This window comes from Plectropomus leopardus, chromosome 4, assembly GCF_008729295.1.
Source record: "Plectropomus leopardus isolate mb chromosome 4, YSFRI_Pleo_2.0, whole genome shotgun sequence".
Classification (NCBI taxonomy): Eukaryota; Metazoa; Chordata; class Actinopteri; order Perciformes; family Serranidae; genus Plectropomus; species Plectropomus leopardus.
Genome location: NC_056466.1, coordinates 27,443,933 through 27,466,858, shown reverse-complemented (window position 1 = coordinate 27,466,858; position 22,926 = coordinate 27,443,933). Strand labels below are relative to the sequence as shown.

General features: G+C 40.0%; 1 protein-coding gene across 1 annotated transcript in view; it reads left to right on the top strand.

Moving 5' to 3' along the window:
• The window catches only part of LOC121942362 (alpha-1,6-mannosylglycoprotein 6-beta-N-acetylglucosaminyltransferase B-like), a 137,913-nt gene extending 115,903 nt beyond the window's left edge, over positions 1 to 22,010 (top strand). Inside the window, exons 10-18 of the mRNA XM_042485547.1 lie at positions 5,599 to 5,732; positions 7,914 to 8,044; positions 8,899 to 8,904; positions 12,408 to 12,566; positions 12,789 to 12,935; positions 13,571 to 13,687; positions 17,513 to 17,587; positions 19,313 to 19,596; positions 21,559 to 22,010. Of these exons, the coding sequence (XP_042341481.1) occupies positions 5,599 to 5,732; positions 7,914 to 8,044; positions 8,899 to 8,904; positions 12,408 to 12,566; positions 12,789 to 12,935; positions 13,571 to 13,687; positions 17,513 to 17,587; positions 19,313 to 19,596; positions 21,559 to 21,757 (1,252 nt within the window). The 3' untranslated portion in view covers positions 21,758 to 22,010. The remainder of the gene's footprint in view (positions 1 to 5,598; positions 5,733 to 7,913; positions 8,045 to 8,898; positions 8,905 to 12,407; positions 12,567 to 12,788; positions 12,936 to 13,570; positions 13,688 to 17,512; positions 17,588 to 19,312; positions 19,597 to 21,558) is intronic.
• The last annotated feature ends 916 nt before the right edge of the window (positions 22,011 to 22,926 follow it).

The window sequence follows — 22,926 nt, the reverse complement described above, 5'->3', positions numbered from 1 at the left end:
ACGTGCTGAGGTGAAAAAAGTGTGTTAAAACTGATTATCCACACAGACGTGTGTAAAATGCTGCAAAAACTGTGCAGTCAATACTGAAGTACTGTGGCAATTGTTAACTATCAATTTCCTTTCTGTCATTTAACTAAAACAAAGTCCAAAGTACCAGATACAATTAATATCTCATCACTAATGCACACCAGATTTTTAAGTACCATTTAATAGATTATGTACAGTTTTGAATTAAAAAGCACTAGACAATGCATATAATATGTTACACAATAACCAAGTAAAGGTCCAAACACAATCATGCTGTAGCAAACAAGAGAAAAGGAGAGACCATAGATGAAAACAAATAGACAGACAGGACAGAGGTGTCAGTGTTTACATTAGTAAACTGTTGCCATCAACCAATAACTCTGCAATGCCATGCTTTCACTCAGGTAGTAAAATAATGTCTTGCATCTCACACTACTGCTGTGTTAGGTACAGCATACTGATGAGGGTGTGTTGTGGTTGTCAAGGCCCCCTAAAATGAGACCTTGTCATGACTATCAAGACCGAGGCAAGACAAGGACTTTGAAGGGTTGGTCTACACTTATACGTTTATATTTAAAACTTTTTTTTCTATGTGATTTGGCCTTTCGTCCACATCCAAACTGAGTTTTAGGTCACTGAAAATGGATTTTTTGTAAAACTCCACCCAGGGTGAAGATTCTCAAAAAAAAGCCCTCTGTTTTTAGTGGTGATGTGTCGACAGGAAAGAGTGCACCAGTGAGGCAAGATAAAATGTGGGACATGCAGACCATGTCTTAGATTTATCTAAAAGATCCATACTTCCATTAAAACAGCTACAGAAAATGAATTAAGATTACTCTTCAACGTTTTCTTCTGTTACCAAACTGTATGTATGTATGTATAAATGTTCCGTGAAAAATGTCTTGAGAAAATGATCCAATGGTATTACAGAGATGAATTTTAGGTTTGGAAATTTTCTTTTGTTTTTATGATCAAACAAAGACAAACAGTGGGAAGCTGAAATCAACTTAACTGCCTTCATTAAGCACTCATTTTTTATTTGCTCATGCAAAAAAGTTATATCCCCGCAGTTTTGGTCTTGACAGGTCTTGAAATAAAATCCTGAGGGCTCTTTGTGCAAGACAAAGACGAGAGTGAGTAAATATGCTGAGGATTCCAGGCCTTTAAAAGTGATCCTTTGACTTTTTAAGTTCTTTAACACTTTCATGTTAACATTGCTCCGCTGACAGTCATGGTTACCTGGAAAAAGTGATTGACTGATGAGGCTAACTTCTCATTTGACCGGGTAAAACGTAATAATAAAACTAGACACGTAACCTTTGACCTTCAACCACCAGGTTCTGATGAGTTCATTATTGAGTCCAAGTGGACACTTTTGTCAGTTTTGGAGAAATTCCCTCGAATTGCTCTTGAGAAATCTTGTTCCAAGAGTGAGACGGACCCAAGGTCACAGTGACTTAAACCCTTGTGGCAAAATCTAATCAGTTCATCCTTGAGTCCAAGTGGATGTTTGTGCCAAATTTGAAGAAATTCCTAAAATGCCTTCATGAGATACTGTGTTCACAGGAATGAGATGGACTATGTCCCAGTGACCTTGCCCTTTGACTACTAAAATCTAAACAGTTCATCCTTAAGTCCAAGTGGACCTTGGTGCCAAATGTGAAGAAATTCCATCTGAGCTGTCTTGATTATCACATTCATGAGACAGAGATGGACAGACAACCAGAAACATGATGCCTCCGGCCACAACCATCGCCAGTGCAGAGGCATTAAACTTGCATAAAATGAAAGTATCTGTTTTTGTCAAGTCAAATCGTGGTTCATCTTACTCCCCTAGAGCTAAATCTGAAACTGTGGGTGACAACACACCACCCTGCCATATTCCCTTCACCTCGGAGGACTGCTGAGCCTTGCTGAGCAGCCGTTTAACCCAGATTAGCCCCATACTCTGATCTCCCAATAGATATTCAGCTCAGCTACTCCTCCGCTTATCCCCTCTTCTTCCACTCCTTTTTTTTTTTCCTTCCCTTCGGGGACCTCTTATCTGTGGGCAGAAACATTTTCACCGTTTCAGAGCTGGCGATATGCGATAGTGCAGGTTAGAGAGAGGGAGGAAGGGAGACAGGGCAGAGACAAGCGAAACTAACATTTATCATTAATAATTCATCGTCAGCTTTCTATGACCCTTACAAATAGACACACAGCATTTTCTGGAGAATCTCATTTTTAGTGCCTCAAAACAAGGCAGCACAGATAAGTGCATGCTTTTTTTTCACTCTTTTGCAGATAAACCTATTTTTCTAAGCTCCTTTCCGAGATATATCACTGACAATTTATTGGTCGGAAATATCTTAGAAGTGTCAAACAAGACTGGGGTCTCACCTTGTCTCTCTCAAGATTTGAATGCCTTCAGAGGGATTTTTTTCACTCCTGCATTAAAGCCTCTTAAGTACCATCTCCTGAAAATATATAAACAATCACCCAAGGACCCTTTCTGTAAGTGCGGCAGATGCCTGAATGCAAAGCTAAATGCTTTTCTAGGAAATTGTGAATGTTGAAGGTTAGAGAGCGGGCAATTTTGATCTTGTTTGTAAGTGGAAGAGACACTTAAGACTGGCAATACATTAGCAGGGGAGTTCTACAAAGAGGCACTGTTAAGATGACATTGCTCATTCAAAAGACTCAGTGCACTGAATGGAGAAAACATGGCATCTCACCCAGATATTTCCAGTGCAGCTATAAAGCCAGAATGTAATAATACATTTTTTTTATACGTGTCAGCTGGTAAAAAACCAAAGTCGCCTTTTTTCTGAACTACCCATTTATACTGATGTTAAAGTCAGAAATCCATCACTGAACAGACAGGGAAAACAATTTTTCCACTGTGAGCTGCTTCAACAGACCATAAAAAAGAATATCAACAAGACATGTTGTATTTGAGAAAGGCCATGGTTGCAAACCTGTGTGATCAGAAGTCTCTCCAAGAAACACTTTGATGTGAAAGACAAGGGTCATATGACAGCTGATGACACTGGTGGTGCTTTAAGACTCTCACAGTCACTATCACCTGACCCATCTCTGAGACCAGACAGAGAAAAAGGTTTGTGGCATTTGTTTTTGCTCAAGAGATAGAAAACCTACAACTACCAGAATGCACTACCCTGCATCAGACCAATAAATGCTCCCTTTGGTGGGTGACATAATGCAACCATAGATATAACGCATGTCAAAAAATGCTTCAACTTCCGCAATAAATTACCCGGATAATCTGCACTGCTTTCGCACTGTGTGGGCAATATAGAAGGCACACTAGAGACTTCTGTCGTCCAAGCTGCCAACTTCCGGTTTAGCGCTCTGCTAATTTGAACAGGGATAAAAATAATGTAATCATGCAGCTCCTCTAGACTTTATAAATGTTACGAGACCAAATGGAATCAGATTACAGTTAAATAGTAAGCTAAAATAGCACACAGTAACAGAAAAAAACTTTCACTGTTTGAGTTTGGTCTGGATTTTTTAGTCTCCGTTTTTACAACACAGGAAACTGTATGGCACCCACCTACTGTTCACAAATTCTTGTTTTAAAAACAGTGCACTAAAATATGTTTCTAAAGACATTTTAGGTAATGAAGTGTCAGAATCTTGGTTTATATTTGAACAGCACAGCCTAGTTTTACAGCTTGATTTGACTTTGTTGTGAGAGACAGAGTGAGAGAGAGGGGCAGGTCTCTTTCTCAATCCTCTAGTATACTCCTTGTGTCAGTGGTGGCAGGCAGGCACAAATAAGGAAGTACAATCTGTAGTTTGAGTTACAGGCTTGGATGTTTGAGCTGAGAGATGAGCAGAGAGATCTGAGTGGTAGTTAAAGGGAAGTTTACCACAATTCCCTTACACATACAGCCCACACTATGATGATACAAAGCGCTTTGAAAATTGGCAAATTATCCCTTTAAGGGACTTTTTTAATGAAGAATGTCGCTGGACTATCTCACTCTTTCTCTTTTGTTCTTTTACACATTCAAACAGACACACAAAAACACACACAGTTATCTTCCAGGAAAAAGTCTCAGAGTGAGGAAGTGGACTCTGCCACCTTTAGCTCTTGTTAATCCCCCTGAGCTAACAGACTGACCAGATAGAGCACACTCACTGGCAAGGGCAAAGCGAACTCTGTGTGTGTGTGTGTGTGTGTGTGTGTGTGTGTGTGTGTTTGAGAGAGAGCGAGAGAGAGATTCAGTTATGTGCCCTGTGCTTTAGTGCTGTGCTACTAAGCGTTCACCCGGAAACCCTATCAGTGTCCTATCACAAACCCAACCTCTAAACCTCAAAGTGATTTCTTTCATTATTATTCCTGCCATTTTCAAGCCAAACCTCTCACACTGCCCTTTGCAACTTGCAGGCAAAACCTTTGGCTTTTTTTTGTGCTGCTGCACTAAACACCGTGCTGTTAGTAGTGTTCTGTCATTAAGGCTCTTGTCAGAGCTGGAAACAGAATGACTTATACCACACAGGGCCAGATTTACTGACTTGAAAGTGCAAGGCAGATTTGTGCTGCGCCTTGCATTCAGTTTGTGCTCACAATCCGCGTAAACCTAGCGTGTAATTCAGTCAACGCCTGGGACAACCCTCCATGCATATCCTGCATGTGAGGCAGAGCTCAGATTTTCACCAGGCTCAGGAAAGAAAGGATATTGTTGTGATGCAGATTTAAGATTTCTAATTTTCTTAGATGCACCTAAAAACATGACTATTGCCAATAAAATTGCAAGATATTAACAAACTTTGTGGAGAGGAAGACGGCAATGCACAAGACACAGAGAAATAAGAAGGTACACATGATGAAGTAGCACCATGTTGTTGATATTTTGGCCACAATTAATTTTAACCAAACTCAAATTAGCATTTATTAGCCGTATAGAGACACTAACTAATGGTTTTAGCATTTTATAATGTATTTGCAAGAAAATTAAAGAACATATGAAGTGCGTGTTATTTTTGCTTATTGCATATGTTAGCTAATTATTTTGTCAACAATTCCAACTCCATCTTGAAGCATCAGTGTATAAGAACTTGTCAAATCCTCAATTACACTGTATAAAATAGCTGTATTAAGGCGGGGTGATAAACACATAAATATCACAATTTTATATATACCTCAATTTCAATCTTACAAGGATATTGTAGGGTTGACTTTTGGTGCTTTCACAAAATGTTAACACTGAGATTTTTGATAAATAATTATCAGTAAATGGGATATAATGATTAAGTGGGTAGATAGATAATCTTTACAAGTAGATCGATCTTTTTTATTCAAATATTAGAACGGCTTGAACAGTCTGGTGATATCAGAAAATCACTTTACTGTAATGCAGCCTTTAAAACTAGGAAAAGACAACACTTACTACATTCAAAATTAAGAAGAGATCTAATGTCATAACTATGATATGGATATAATATATATGCCCAGCCCTAGTTTTAATTACGTGTGATTACACACATGAAAAAGACCCTTTGTAAATGGGATACAATAGGAACATTTTGTTTTGAAGTTGTGTCACTGTGTCCTTACAGATGTCATATCCGAGTGATTGACACATTTGGGACAGAGCCGGCCTACAATCATGAGGAGTATGCGACGCTGCACGGCTACCGGACCAACTGGGGCTACTGGAACCTCAACGCCAGGCAGTACATGACCATGTTCCGTAAGAAATAAAACTTCATGAACATAAATCTCGATTTAATTTGTTGCTCCATCCCAGTCGCCAGAGTAAAATGTTGGCATTGCACATTTCTACGCAAAGCCTGGATTCATTTCACTTCTATGTTTCACACTTTCAGCATAGTTCAGAATAGATGTGTATGAACTGAGCTTCTCATCAGGAGGAGTGAACCAGAGTGTTGTCACAACATAAAATTGAAATTTGACTTCAACATATCAGCTATCTATAAAACTTTCAGATGTGTCATTTCATGGTTTGCAAAAACATACAATGTCAACATTTATTCTGTCAACTGGTTGATTAACACATCATATTATAAATAGTTTTTGCAAACATTCTTTTTACTGTCATGTCTTTTAACATGTGAAGCACAAGCATTTTTATTTTATAGCTCCGAAAGATGAGAGTGAAAACTCAACTGTCACACGCACACAGATCTGTCTCTAGTTTTGACTGTTTTTTTCATTTTCTTTGACAGGTCTGACTGCTTGTTCACATTAATTTCAGAGCAATGTGTCTAATGCAGCTATTTTCAGCAACACCACAGCTTCAGGCTGTATCAGTTCTTTATCACGTTTTCTTTTCTCTCTTCTGTTTCATGCTACACAATATGTCTGATCTGCTTTTTTCAAAGCCCTCGTATTTGTGTGCCTCCTCACCGCTCCTGACTGAAACACTGACTCCCTAACTACTTCTTCTTTCATATTCTCTACTAAACAATACCATGCTCCTTCAGTTATAGTTGGCACTCAGCAGCAAGATTATCATACCGTCAATATGGGGCATACTGCAGATGCCCATGTTTCACATCAGCTTAAGCCCTTTTGACTGATTCAACCATTATCAACTGCTTCATCCTTGTGAGAGAGGAGAAGGAGCTAATTTGTTGTTATTCAATATAAAAAAATATACACAACATAAAATAAAAACTGGCATTGACTGAAAAGATGCAGTAAAAAAAACAGTAAAAACATGAATGTAGTTGGTTTTGATACTGTAAAGTTAAAGTGATAACTTTTCAAATATAACCTCCCCCAGTGTTTCCTAGTACTGCTATGGTTGGTGCTGCTGTCGCAATGACAACCGAATCTCTTTCCGTTTTTTTCAAAGCCAAGCAACAAGTTTCCTTTGTCTACCATTTATGCTACTAAGGATAGTATTTGCAAAGGACTTACCTTACTCCCCTTGGGTGACTGATGTTAGCTACCAATAGCTACCTGGGAAGATTCAAGCACTATACCACAGCTCAAAATACATTTTTCTATGTACATGCACAGGTGCAAGTGACTTTTAATACTGCATGTACTAAAAATTTACAAGGCACCAAAAAAAAAATGTTTTGACCACATCATTTGGTGTTTTTGTCCTTTAGTGTTCTTTTGTTTTTGACATAGCTGCCCCCAGATCAACCTAAACTACCTCAAACGTATGCTTCTCAGCAATTTTTCAACAAAAATGTGTTTGTTGTTTTACAGCATTATAAAATAGATTTGTGGAGTGAGAGCATGTGACTCTACTTACGGTCATTGATTGAGTTGGCAGCTGTACCAAGTAATGTGCACTGGTGCATGTGGAGCTGAGAATTATGTGCACAGCTTAAATTTTACGTTAATTACCGTGGCAGTGCACATGGTGTTTTGAGGCTCTTATCCACTTCCTGTTTTTGTTCTGCAATGGTTGACCCACTTCCTTGGTGCCATAAATCAAACCTTCATTTCCCCAGGAGATTGTACCCAGTAGCAGACAGAATTGCATATAGAAAGTAAGGCTCACAGGGAGCCAATCTAAATGTTGATGGTGTCATTATGCTATAGCCATTACACGTGGAATCAATCTTCATTATGCTAAGTTAAAGGAAAAAAATTCTTCTATTACCACTCTAAAGTCAGTACCATTTTAGTGCAGCCTCGAACTGCCAAAAACATCTCAGCCTCACAGCTGGCTTTATGACAATCACTATTTATAATATTCAGGGAGCCGATAATCACACTGACTTAGCCATTGAACCAAAGCAGACAAGGATGTGGAGCTGTTTTTTTTCTCTCCACTGCTTCTCTCTAACAATAAACCTTTCTTTCTGTCTTTCTGTATTTTTTTCTCTCTGTTTACTACTATCCTGCCCTATCTTACTTCTCACACACACACACACACACACACAATCAGCTCACACACCAGACAACTCATTCATGGGCTTCGTTTCGGAGGAGCTGAATGAGACGGAGAAGAGGAGCATCCAGCAGAACAAAGTAAACAACATGGCTGTGGTTTACGGCAAAGAGGCCAGCATGTGGAAGGTACGGACGACAAATCAATCAGTGTTTCCATGCACAAAAATTAATGGAGAGCTATAAGTTTATCCAGTACAAGTACGTACAAACACAAACTGTACGTATATATTTGCAACTATGAAAACGCACACATATATGATCATGTGCACATACAGGTACATTCTTGTTTTACACCTGGATCCATATACATAAAAAAACATCTGACAAACACACACAAACATGGGAGGGTTTTTCTTCTAAATTCCAAAGAAAGAGGATTGCACTACAGGTTACTTCTGAATTCCTCATGCAGGAGACTCTTTCACTGTTCTAACACGCAGACTCACACACACACACACACAATGGCCCTGACAATACACTGCAGTGTAAAAAAAAAAATCCAATGACAGCATTTTGCGCACCCCCACTGTTTGCACCATTACAGCTCAGCTTCATGCAGCTCTATATACACAATTGTACAGCTTTAACTTACAGGCAATTTTCCTCTGAAAGGCTGCCTGCTTGTTCCACCACATATTGTCGAGCAGCATGTTGTGACTCCATTGTTAAAATGACTACAAAGATGTTGTTTGCTGCCAATACTTTCCACTGTGTGTTTGTACAATTCCTTGGAATTCTTTATAGTTGTGGCTTGTGAAGGAGATGAGCACAGAAGTGTGTGTGTGTGTGTGTGTGGGGGGGGGGGGGGAGGGGGTTAAAAGTACAATAGCTTGGTGAAAAGGTATATAGGTAATCTTTGTCTTCTTTCTTTGTTTCCCTCATTGTTGTATTCTTAATCCACATTTTCACCTGATTTATTTTCTGTCCCTCTCTCTCTTTATGTCTTTCTTTTGTGCTGATTCCGGCTGGATGCGTCTTAGCTTCAGGTAAGAGCCTGTTGCTCTCATCCCATATCCCTTGTAAAGGAACAGTTCTCCCAAAGTCAAAAATACATATTTTCCTCTTCCCTGTAGTACTACTTGTTAAACTATATTGTTTTGGTGCGAGTTGCTGAGTGTTGAAGATATCTGTAGAGATGTATTACCTTATCTCTCCCATAAGGAAACTATTTTCTTTCTACCGAACTACACCAGCTATTAATGTTTATATCTTGCACTGTCACGAGCGCAAGCCTCTCATCCATGAGTAGATGCACGCTTCCTTCTGTGCAGGCATACATTTAGGGGTTGGAGAGAAAAAAGTTCCTACCTGAAACTGCTCACAACAAAGTCTGTGGATTATCTTGAGTAACCATGTCATGGTGTTGTGGAAAGAGACATTAATGTTTAGTTTTTGAAATGTATTTTCTTTTAGGCCTTTGAGCACCACAAGGCGAGTGTCATCTAGTTCCATTATATTGGAGAAAAGGCAGACATCTCAACAGCCGATATCCTCAACGCTCCGCAACTCACATCAAAACATTCTATATAAATAGCACTATAGGAAAGAGGAAAAACTGTTTGTTTGTTTTTTTTACTTTTTGGAGAGCTGTTACTTCAAGGCCATCTCACATACATACATGCAGCACAAGTTACTCTGAGCTGTTCACAGTTCAAACTACACACACATGCAATTAAACAAACACAGTTATTGGTAGGATCCAGAAAAGCTATTAATGAGAAGTTACCAGTCACAAGTGCACTCAAATGCAAAGTATTCATCGGGACACCCATCACTTCAATGTATACAGTGACTATCTTTTTTTTCTCTTTTGTAATGCTGCCAGTCACTTGAGGGAATTTGTTTTTTCTTTTTTGCGACTTAATTTCTCAGAGCAGCCAGTGCAGCCCTTCTGATGGTGGTAGTCTTCTCAAATAGCTCCCACCTTATTTATAGCTATTATTTTATCATTTTGTGCGTTGTCAGCTATGCATGAGAATCTTGCTTTTGTGTACCGTTGTCTGATAACAAGGACTCATTATTTTCTAAGTTGGCAAAAATCTTGTGTGGTCAAGCTGCAGAAAAGGAAAGCTTGAGTGGCTTGCCAACAGTAAGGAGGGTGAGGCTCAGCAAATATACTTCCTTTTTGACATTGTATCTTTACTACATGCCGTGCAAATGGAATTTAAGATGTAAATGCCCTGCAAAAAATTGATTTAAATCTACATTACAAGAAATCAGGTGAGGGATAAAAACCAGCACAGCAGAGCATACTTATTACTGGTCCTAATCCTGTACATGTTGAGAGAGTTAGCTTAGAGAGACAGAGAGAGATAGCTGCAAGAGCAGGTTGTGGAATCTGCACTCTTCCACACCCGTGTTTCTCCTTCTGCTAATTCATGTTGTCTGCTGCACTTAGCGCTTGAGCTAATCTCCTAATTGGCTGGGAAAATCCTCACAGAGGAAGCTATCGATCGCCACAGCCTCCAATTACGGCTGCAGGGGGCCACACCGCGGTACAGAGATACAGTAAGCTGCTCCAGACCAGACAGCAGAGTCAATACTCTAGCCCAGGGTTATGCTCCATTCATATGATTCAGTTTGGATGTTAGCTGATGCATTTTGTTCTCCCAAATCATCATGCTCAACCCTGACTTTGACTGTGTGCTTCTCTGGCTCTGTCCTTTCAAATCGTTTCATGTTTTACTCTAGAAAAATAAGCAGAGATGAATGCAAAGCTATGAGTAATTGCAAGTAATGCCACTATCGCAGCCTTAACTCCCACACAAACCCTAGCACGATCATTTTGTAAAGGAGATACCTATTCGCTGAGCGCTGCTTTGAGTTCAGTGGTGTTTCCATTTCTTTTGGTGAATAGCCTGTGGTTTTCACAATAATATTCTGTTACTTTTAATACCAAGGCTTTTAAAGCAGATTCTGCACCTCAGGGTCAATTTTAGCATCGAATGTGTTGATCTGGTACTAGCCAAAATCACTGGATCAGGTATCAGAAAGAAAGAAAAAAGTTATCCAGTATGATCCATTAGCCAAAATTGTCAATGCTTAACTAAATTTACGTGAAAAACCACAAAGCAATGTGTCACTTGATGAGTAACACAGATGAGCGGCATATTTGTGAAGAAAATGTTGCTTTACTCACATGCATCCACACTGAAGACAGAATCCAGTAAAGGAAAACATTCTTCTTGAATTGAAGTAAACAGGGCTTGCGTTTCGCAGCAAAACCATATCAAAACATTTGTTTACAAACTCTCACACAACCCGAGCAGTACAATCCAAGTTTCATTTATCCAGTCGTATGCTTGGTACTTCCCAAACATGCATTTTTGCTCAAACATTATGATTTAAAACATATCAGTACAAACAGTCTCATGCACGACCAAGTAGTGTGGCTGGGCACATGCATGCGTTTGAACTCTGCTCTAGCACAGCTCATACACGCCTGTGCTCAGGTATCTTAGGCTTACGAAACCTAAATGAGACTTGGATTATACTGAACTAGTTGTGTGAGAGTTTATAAACAAATGTTTTGACATAGTTTTGCAGTTGTCAAATACAGCTCTCAGTGACTTCAGTTGATGAAGAATGTTTGCCTCTTTTGGATTCTTCGTTCACCATGGACCATTTTCTTTAAGAATTCAACATAAAATGGGGTCAGTAATTCATATACAAATGGTCACTTTTCTGGACATTATTCAACATCATAACTCGGGAACAGAAGGAGACATATGTCAGATATTGAATTAGTGATACTAATTTTACATGCCCACCTTGAAACTCTGCTGATTGTACAGACCTTCAGTGCTGGCGTGTTGAAGATGTGTGTAAAACATCCAAATTTTAGAATTTGTAACCTCTTTGCATCTTTATTTGAAGCATTGTCTATTGTCGGTTGAATTAGGAATTGGAAATCATATAACTGTTCTTGTCTGAAAAAGAGAAATGCCAATAAGAACAACAATGAGTTTGGCTACACTTAAATGCCGTGAAGCCAGTAACCGTGAAGAGTAGGAGGTGAGAGAAAAGATGTTTGCTGCGATTGCCCAATTTTGTTGTTTTTCATGTAAAGAAAGGACAAGTAGGCATTTAGGTTTTTTGCTGTTTACCGTTGTATTTTTGTGTGGAGAATTTTTATGAAAATCACCTGAAAAGCCAAGTGCAAGCACAACTTGTGCTCATATGCAATGGGTGTATCTTTTTTTAGATGTATTCACCATGCATGCAGTCTTACATTTTGAGACAAACATGGATACATTGTACTGTACAAACACACTGACATCAAAGTCTGACAGCTATGCACACAGACAGAAGACAGCTCACACAAAGATCAGACCCAAAACAAATACAGCACCCTGTACATGGACACAGATTCTTTAATCATATTCCTCTCTCTGCTGTTTTATTCTGACACTCTTTTTTCCATACACCCTCCTGTCTTCACCCTTCACCCTCCATTTCACCAACCCATCTTTTTCCCCTCCTCTCCCAGCAGGGTAAGGAAGGCTTTCTGCAGATTCTCCACAGGTACATGGAGGTCCACGGCACAGTGTACTATGAGACCCAGAGACCTCCAGAGGTCCCGGCCTTCGTGAAGAACCATGGCCTGCTGCCGCAGCATGAGCTGCAGCAACTGCTGCGCAAGGCCAAGGCAAGACTGTGGAGAAAATATTACCTACATACATACTTTATCTCTTGAATTCACATTCTGAGTGCACACAGACACTTTGTCTGTAGCTTCAATTTTACAGTATACTCACATTTGTCTAGAAACTGATTTTGGTATACACACCTATACTGCAATACTTAATAAAAAAACATGTTTAAGCTTGCAACCACGATTGCAAAATAACACTCCCGATTGTTTTTATAGCTCTTTATTGGCTTTGGTTTCCCGTACGAAGGCCCAGCCCCTCTGGAAGCGATAGCCAATGGCTGCATCTTTCTGCAGCCCAAGTTCCAGCCGCCTCACAGCTCACTCAATCATGAGTTTTTCAGAGGCAAGCCCACTTCTAGAGAGGTAAGCTCATTAAGTCCATTACTCCCCCACCATTAGTCACTGATGAGAATATTTTGGCAAATGCAGTTTTCACCACCAGCCAAATTGTCAAGTAACTTTCTTTATCAGAAGATCTTTTAAAAGAGCTGGCACAGACTGGAGGTGCAAAGAGAGCATGTTAGTGCTTTATAAGAGGCTAGAACATGGTGTTCCTGGTACAACACCATCACTGTTACTATTAATGTCTCTGAACACACAACTTAGGAGAAATCCTTGCAATACGTTCTTCTGGCCTGGTGCATTCTTTAGAGACCTAAGGAGAACATCATCAGAATGCTATGAATGGCAGATACACTGGCTCTGCTCTGAATGTATGAAAGTAGAGACTCACAGAAAGTATTTTTATTTTTCCACTGATGAATGAGATTAACCTTTATTACACTCAAATACCCCCAAATAAAAGAGACTTTACAATTAATAACAGCATCCTAAGGTTAACAGCACCAAAAGGTTAAAGCTGAGGTAGGCAAAAAGTAAAAAATAAATTATACCGCCTACCCCCAGCTTCTAAGATAAGCAAGATGACCTAACTCCCCAAAGACATTTCTCTCAGCACACTGAGCTCTTGCTGTATGCTCTCCATGTGTTTTCTGTAGGTGTCCTCCCAACACCCATATGCAGAGCAGTACATCGGCAGACCGCACGTCATGACAGTGGACTATAACAACTCCCTGGAGTTTGACTCTGCCATCAGGGAAATCATGAGGACCAAGGTACTTCACAGTGTGCTGTAATTCACATGATAGAAATCAAGACATGTGCATTGTATGCCGGTACTTCCAGGTCTCTCAGATTCACCTAAGCTGTCAGGCAATGATGTTAAATTGAAAGTAAAAAGTCTCTTCTATCCATTCAGCTTCTCCTTGAGTGAAATCAGTCATCTACATTATAAATATGAAGCGATGTTCTGCACTGATACCTCATGAAATCATCCTTGTTGACTTGAATATGACTGCAGGGCTGGGATCTTATCAATCAGTCCCCTGATATGAATCTGCATGGCATGAAATATGAAGATAAAATATATTTTAAAATAAAAGAGCAATTCAGAGTCCTGATAATAAAAAAAACCACTCTATTATTTTGCTCAGTGCGGCTAGATTTACAGATGTCCTTGTTCTGTTTACTGGTGTGTAGCAGAGCTATGATGAAGTTACAGTAGTGGACCTCTTGTTGGCGCATGAGCTTGATAAAGCATTTAAAAACTTTGACAAACAGCACAGTGGCTTTGCCACAGTGGCGACTTTGCCAGCATGTAGGCAGCAGTCTGATATTACAGAGTGTTGAACTTTTCCACACAGGAAGTGTGGGCCGATGGAGAATATGAGGATGGTAGGGACTGCCAAGAGTGGGAGAGAGGTTAATTAAGGAGTCACCCGGGGAGATTGAATCTTTCTGGAAAGCACGACAAAGGGGGAGTAAATGGGAAAAGAATGGAAAAAGAGAGAGATGAACATAAAGACAAAGAAACAGAAAGATTGAGAGGGAGTCTAAAGCCCAGATCGACTAAATGTCTGCATGGTCTCTAAAGCTTTCTGTTCTCATTAAAATGGAGGACTTGCCTGGTTGGCACATTTCACACCCAGCATAAACTCTTTATATCTTAAGATAAGTATGTTTACAAAAGTTCACATCTCAAGTGCGTCAAATACATGTCCACTAGGTGTTTTAGTTATTTTCAGTTATGACAAGGCGATGTTTACAGCTCGAGATATCCTGATACAGAATGACATAACATGTGTCTTAATAACATGGCTTTGGGATCATTTCTTTCCATTTCAGCCATCTAGCTTATTCCATATTCTATTCAAAAGAAAAATCTGCAGTAACTCTCTGACAAAGCATCAATTTCGACTGCATGAAGGGCACCGAGGGATCATGTGCAGTAGGAAGACAGCTGTCGGCGTGATCCGTTAAATGCTCTGTAATAGTTTGTGCCTTTTGCAGATTAGAGGCAGCACGCATGGAGATTAGAGAAAAGGTGATATCTGTAGTGATGGGTGTGTGAGAGAGAGTGTGTGTATGTGTGTGGGTGTGTATGTGTCTGCTCTCATCTCTACCTCTTGTCTGTGTTGTCAGACAAGCTACAGTTCAGCAGCCTGGGCTGACTGCTCTGTCTGCATCTGCACTGTCAGACCACTGAGAGAGAGCTGATGGACCCCTTCACCCTTCACTGGAAGCACAACACCCCGGCACACACATTTAGACAGACAGACACACACACACACACACACACACACACACACACACACAAACACAACCAGATGATATTCTGTTCTTTGCATTTATCCTAACATAAACACATAAGCACAACTGGAGAGACATTGAAGTTTCACAGATCAGGCACATCAGCACATAGAGCCTCAGCAACATGTTACGCACTGACTTCAAGACACACACTCAAACATACATGCATACACACTGTGTGTTTGTGTGTGTGTGTGCGTGCGCGTGTGTGTGTGTGTGCGTGGGGGGGGGGGGCAAAAGCTCATGTTCAGTCATGCAGGACAAAGCAATCTCAGGCTAGCTGACAAGTCCTCATGTTCCAATAAATCCTTTCTCCATCTCTTTATTTGTCTTCTTTCTTTCTTTTTTCGTTTTCTCATCCTTGGTTATTCCTTTTTCTCCCTGTTTTCCTCCTTTCATTCTTTCAGTCTCTATCTCCCCATCCCTCTGACCTGATGTTTGAAGTGGCAGACCATTGCAAAATCTTTGGCCAAATTATGGTTAAATATTAATGCTGTTGTTGATTAAACTGATATTTGCATTAATTACAAACGAAAAGCACATGTAAAAAGAGATTTTTTTGGTTTGTGGAATGTGTTCATGGCTTACACTCTGTCAACTGTGTGTATTTAAAACTAAAAGCAAAAATGTGCTCTAGGCTGCTGTTGTAAATGAGAACATCCTCAAAGTCACTGGTTCCCAGTTGGGGGTCCAGACTCGCATTGGTGGTTGCCAAAGTTCAGAGGGCGTCAGGAACTTTGATTCTAAGGAGTGTAAGAAATTCTATACTTATATGCAGTAAGCCAGTATCTCATTATTTCATTCATTACGGTGATGAAAAGGAATATGAAATTGTTATTTTTAAAGTTTAGATTATTATTCAAGCTATAAACTTAAAAAATCACACAGGATAAGGGCAGAGCGAAGACCTGAACACAATCTATACCCACAGAGCCTTCCCTCTCTGCAAAACAGCCGTCCTGCATTAGAAAAGTATTTCCACTGCAATAACAACCAAAGAGCTAAAAGAAAAATGGCAAAGTGCCAAGGAGAGGAAAAGACTAAAATTGTCCAAAAAGAAGCTTAAATATGTATGTATGATTGTTAAATATTCAGATAATCATATAAAACATTCTTAAAATAATCAGGAAAACTCATCTCTGATACAATTTTCACTGGAAATTAGCTGCTCAAAACGTATGCATATTGCATATTGTTATGCACTAAATATGTTATTACATATCCAAAAAATATGCCCCGTAGTCAGGGGTCATCAGTTTCATCAATGATGGAAAAGGAGTCTCATTTGGAAAAAGGTTAGGGACCACTGCTCTGAGTCACCTCGCCTGGCTAAGTGAAGAGAAAAGTGACAAACAAACGGAGGAACTCTGTTACTGTAGATTGTTTGAGCTTGCATGTCCATCCCTCCTGTTCACATGTTTACTTTTTTGCTTTCTGGCTTACAGAGTAGATTAACGTGAGCCTTTGATCAGATTTGCAGTGTGCGTAACTTTTTGAAATTGCATCATTCCTGCACACTTGCTTCTCAGTGATTTCCACTTGAAATGGGCCAAGCCTGATTTCACACATGGTTGAACATCAGACTGCTTTGATTTCAGATTGGAAATGCAATTTAGTGAGTCGTGTATCATTTACAAAGGCAGGTCTTTTGCATTAGGGCACAAGCTACTTCAATATCTGCTGTTAGCCTTTTACATGCTGTGAAAGAATCTTTCAATGTGTTACACCTTTGTAACAACTTATTTTAGATCAATCATGGAGATTTAATTGACATTTTTATAGAGTGTGGCTAATTTACAATTAGGATGACAACAATATTCAGCAAGTCTTTTTTCATCAGCTAATTCAATTTGCATTAATCCATACACTGCAGTTTGCAGCCATTTTACATTCATCCAGGTTTGCAATTTGTTACTGTGTATTTAACATATGGCATAAGCGGTATTAAACACAAAATAATATATTACCTACATATATATAGTGTTTTCAGCTCATCTCTAATTAGACCTATCAGAAGTGGGGTTTAGCTATAAAACAGGCACATCACAGCAAGAGATGATCTACTGCTGTGCAAATAAAGCCTAATGAGTTTCCAAGCAGTGACACACTGTGATTAGGCCTCACGGGAATCTGACAATAGAAACATTCATCTGCTGAAATGAATGAGGAGAAGAGACAGTTTATTGCAATTAGTGTGAACAATGAAGAGATGGTGACAAAAAGTGCATTTTGATATGCCCAAATTATGGAAGTAATAGTGGTGTGTGGGCTGTGTGTTTGTCATTTTTCAGGTTGAGCCATATCTGCCTTATGAGTACACCTGCGAGGGGATGCTGGAGAGAGTACATGCCTACATCCAGCATCAGGTGAGCTTCGGTCCACATTGAGACAAATGTACACAGAGCGCTGAACAAAACACACACATGCAGAGATTCTCTCTTTTAGTCGCTGTACAGGCTTTTCACCAGCTCTCCAGCTCCCAACTCTGCTTAATATTTCATCACTGTGTGCATTCAACACCCAGAACATCGTGTATCTCTGCCTGTGTGAGTGTGTGTGTGTCTCTGCACTCCACGTATGTAGACTTGTGATTAATCTACACGCTAACTCTCATTACAAACCACATATCTGCCCTCCAGCTCTGAAGCAGAAGGTCTCCTGACACTAATGAGGAGGGATGAGTGAGGAGAAAGAGCAGAGGTGTGGGCACGATGATGATGGAGGGCCAGGATGAAAGAAAGGGTTTTTCTTTTTTTTTTTTTTAATAATCCCACACTAGATGTCAGACAAACTGCAGAGTCTCTGCAGACAGTGTCCGTCTCTCAAAAACCTTTGTGTGCTCCTGACTGGCAGCTAGATGGGATGCAGAAATCTCTGCAGATTTTACACAGTTGGACGAGAAACAGAAGAAATTTAAGAGATTTCTGTTTACCAGTTAATCAATATTTAACAAAGAGAACACTGCAATCTTTTAATTCTCGGGTATTTTTATTTCATTTATTCTACTGCATTAAAGAAAACATATTTGTAAGCGCATATACATAAACCCTTTAAAACCTGGGCATATTTGGCTTAGAAGACAATGAGCAACTTATGAAAAATTGACACCAAAGTTAGCTGGAAATTGGTAAAAAGTACCAAAAAAAATCACCTAAAGAAATTACCTAAAAGTGCTTAAAAAATTATAATAATTCCATAAAATACTTTTTTAATGTATAATTATGTTAATTATAAAAATAGTTTAGCTTTAGGCATTTTCTCTAGCTTTTTAAAAAGTAATTACTAATTTCTAGAGAATTGCGGGACATTTCTTTAACAAACTGCTCATTGCCTCCCCCCATGGTTTCAAAAGAAAGCAAATTCGTTTGCTCAGCGTTCAGAGGTTTAAATACACGTGAAAGGCATCTGAACTCAGAGTGAGCAAAATGATGTCTATCCAGGTTTCAAAGGGGTAATTACTTTGCGGGCAGTCAAAGAGCATAGACCTTTGCCAAAGCCAATAGCCCAGTCTTCTATGATAGTCAAATCTTCAAGTGCAACCATTATAATATTATGGTATGTATAGTGATTATATATGACCTGATATATTTCCAAAACTACAGAATCATGCAGCTAACATGAAGTTTCAGAGGTCTAGGTTAGTCATGTCAAGTGCATGTCTTCTCTCTGCCTTGGCTAAGCAAAGAAACGCTCTCTAAGAGAACCAAATTGGGATTTAGTGTTAAAAAGACTCAATTTAGAAGATCTCAACTTGATTTGACAAACTGACTGCTGAAGCCTCATTATAAACCTTGAAATGCATTTTTGCACAGAAAGACGACATTGGATTTATCCACCATCACTTGCATTAAGCCAGTATGAACAAGAAGAATGATTACTACAAGAAAGAACTGTTTCAGTGTGCATAATGGCATGTAAAAAAGGTTCCATGGCAGATTTCAAATAATGTGAACCTGTCCTTAAATACACTTACCAGACTGCATCATTTTTGCCTTTAAACTTATTAAAAGACGTATTCTTACTCTAAGTATTGCTCCAACAGTATACCACATGATTACAGAAACTAATGTCCTCATTTCTTTCACCTCCAGGACTTCTGTGCCCCAGAGCCGAACTTCATCCCAGCCAACCTCTCCAGACAAGGGGCTGCTGGTGGTGGCAGGGTTTCAGGACCTCTGTTTGTGCCCCTGCCCAATTCCACAGCCCTCGGCTGGGCATCCAATGTAACGGCTCCCCCTGCCTGGCCTCCTCTCAGCTCCCTCAGGCTACTTGTATCTCAAGAAGGCCAGTCCTGTGTGGAGGCGTGCTATTCAGATGGTTTCATCTGCGAGCCCGCTCACTTCAGATTCATCAACAATAAGGAGGCACTGCGCGGGTAAGCCAGCCTAAAGTCCATCTGAGTTACATATCTACACACTCACCATCAGTCAACCAAACATAAAGGGATACTTTGTTGATTTTAAACCAGCTTTTTATTTGGCAATGTGAAGAGTACGTGTAAATAAACCATGTTGAACTTTTCATCTCCATCTGAGCAGCGCTTAAATCCGGCTGCTCATTTGCCAGCAAATGGGCATTTCGTGTCATCCAGCAGATTTACACTGGCTTTTGGGATGTTGCTGGGACTACAACAACAGAGAGTATAAAATCAGAGAGAGAGAGAGAGAGAGCCAACCCCCTCTCTCCCAATGTATTGCCTATTTCTTGTCTAAAATGTTCTCAGAAACATATTTTAGTGCACTGCACAGGAAGTGGGCACCATGTGTTAAAAAAGGTGGAAGCTGATAAAACAGAGATCAAACAATATAACTAGACATGGCTGATCAAATCTAAACCAAGATTCTGGTACTGAGTTCCTATTTCTCACCTCAAATGTTTTCAGAAACATATTTTAGCTTATTGTTTATCTGAGATACAAGATCATTTGTTACCAGCCGGGTGTCATATTGCTTTCAGACGAGACTGCCAAAACCAACTCACATTACATCACACACCAAGGGAAGCATCTATTGGTCCAGTGCAGCGCTGTGTATTCTGGTGTTTGTAGGTTTTCCACCTCTTGAGCAAAAGTTTCCTTTTTCTGTTTTCTCTAATCATGTAGCTCAAGTTCCAAAGGTATTTGCAGCTTTACAGCCTAGTTTTACAAAAGACTATCTTCTCAGCAGTGAAATACTTCCTTTAATGCAAAGTTCAGTCCCAACAAGCAACCTTTCTTTACCCAGATACACCACTTCTTTAATTTACCCTAAGAGACCTTTTTGAGGCATGGTGAGATGTGATTTCTTGTAGGAATCCATGTCATGTTTTCATACTTTTTGTTAATTCCCCAGGCAGTCTTTGGAGTTCTGTCGTGTCCACAAAATAATGATGATGATGTGATGTCCCATCACAACTTTCCCTACATAGAAATGTACTTACTGTCTCTTCCCAAAGAAGACAATCTGCAGCCAAAACACTGTCAATTATGTCTAAATAGTATAAAGTGGATTTGGAAACAAACAAGCAATTTGAAATATTTTTTCATCTTTGAGCACAAAAATCACCTCAAATGGTTTTGTACCTTCATACTGCTTGCCTAAGCTGCCGAACAGGACAGGTTAAAAAAAAAAAAAAATGGTGGTAACACTTCTTCGGTATAAAGTTGTAGCAACTAAACCTACCGTGTATTATTGCACTGCCCAGGCAGATAACTTTTCTTGTATTCGCTGACACTGTGAACAGGTGAGGCTGAATCTCTCAGGTTTTATTTTGTCTATTGTACCACCTCCAGGCAGCACAACCAGAAACTTTTCTGGAGCTCAGACACCGAAAGCCTGCTGGTGCTTGAGTCTCTCCTCCAAACTTCCCCTGTACCGACTGCTTTCAGCTGCAGTTCTTCTTCTTTGCTCTTGTTTCATCCTCCAAGTATCTTTTGTGTTTACTTCTTTACCGTCCTGTCCCGGTTTACAGTGCTGTTCTCCTTTTGTTTCTGTTCTGTTACTCCTCCTCCTAGCTCAGTTCTGTCCTTGAAACAAGTTATCTTTCTCATACCTGCCTCACAGTTTTTTCCCTTTTGCTTCTCCACTAAATTTCATCATTCTATTTTCAAATTGGCATCTGAAGCGTGATGAAAGTGGAGAAATTTCTCTTTCTTCCTGCCTCTCCTTTTTCATGTATTTTAAGGTTATGCCAATTCCACTTTCCTGTGACTTGTCCCCAATAGAAATAACTTTTATTACTCTTATTTTTCAAGTTATTCATTTAAGAACACCCCAGAACATTTTGTCTGGCATTAAACCAAGGAAACTGTTATTTTAAGGTTGCATACAGACCTCTGCTCCTCTATTTCACCCCTCAGGTTGGAGGTGCAGTGCGAGGTGGTAGACTCCGAGATCAACCACATCCTTCCGGCCTTCTCGGTGGTGCGGCGAGAGTGCGGCCTTCAGCGGGAACCCCTCCTCTTCAGCTGTGCAGGATACTCCCCCAAATACAGACGTCTTTGCCCATGCAGGGACTTCCGCCGCGGCCAGGTGGCGCTGTGCAGAGACTGTCTATAATGACAGGACAGGTGAAGGACAACCACACAAGAAACAAACACAGATTGGCAGGGGGGGAGAGACACTGGAACACCCACAACAAGTCAGAATGGGTGTAGAGCTGTCACAAATGCTTCCCCCTTTAAAGTAAATGTAGGATATTGAGGGACAGGCATGCATGGATTTGAAAAGAAGTGGGCCTGATTAGCTGCCAGGTTCTAAGTGAGGATTTTGGTTTGATTACAGTTGTTGCAACAGCTGTTAGTCTTGCTAAAGCAGGGCCAAAACGATATAGCGAGCAAAAACTGAGTAAGCACTCAATAACAACAAACCTTCACGTAAACCCTCTGACGGGATATTAGTTTCTACAAGAGGTTGATCAGTGATATGATGTGCTACATTTCATTTTTGGAGCTGTGTCTCTCCAAAAATGAGGTGTTTAAGTTGGAAAATATGCACGTGAAGAAGTGCGTGACTGAAGAGAAACTCACTAGCGGGACTATTGTGTCATTCCGTGACAGAGTCTTCAAATATCTCGGCTTGGAGAAGGCAACCTTGGGTCAATATCCAATCTCCTCTCTGCACTTGGACAAAGGATGATGGACAACCAGGTTATCTCCCTTCGCTTATACTCCCTCCTCCAATGATGGACAGAGTAATTTATCAGACCGAACCCCAAGTCTGAGGCAACATCGGTCAATGCAATCATTTCTTGTCGTAAAAAAAAAAGGGGGGGGAGAGGAGGACAGAGGATAAAAATAAAGGGTACAAGATTATTTTTCAATAAATAAGCCTTTTCGAGCTCTCAACTGGATTTTTAAAAAGTCCTCTGAGCTTCATGACAGAAATAAAATCATAAAATAAAAAATCTGAATGGATCTAAGTGTTTCTTATATTCTTGCTCCTTCACCCATCTGTTACAATCCACTCACTATTTGCATTCGTCTCTGTTTCCATCAACCAACTGTAGGAAGAAATGTCCAGCAGTGTTGCAGTTTGACAGAAGGTGGCTTTTGGCATCACGCTCATGCGCCAAAAGCACTGACAGAGTAGCACTATCTGAGTTCAGAGTGATAGCGGTCTGGTCGGTCCAGTTGGGTGTGCATGTTAGTGCATGCATGTAAGTATCCAGCTGACTAGCTCATTGCTGCCACTTTGCACTGCGCTAATTCGACTGGAAGCTTACAGCC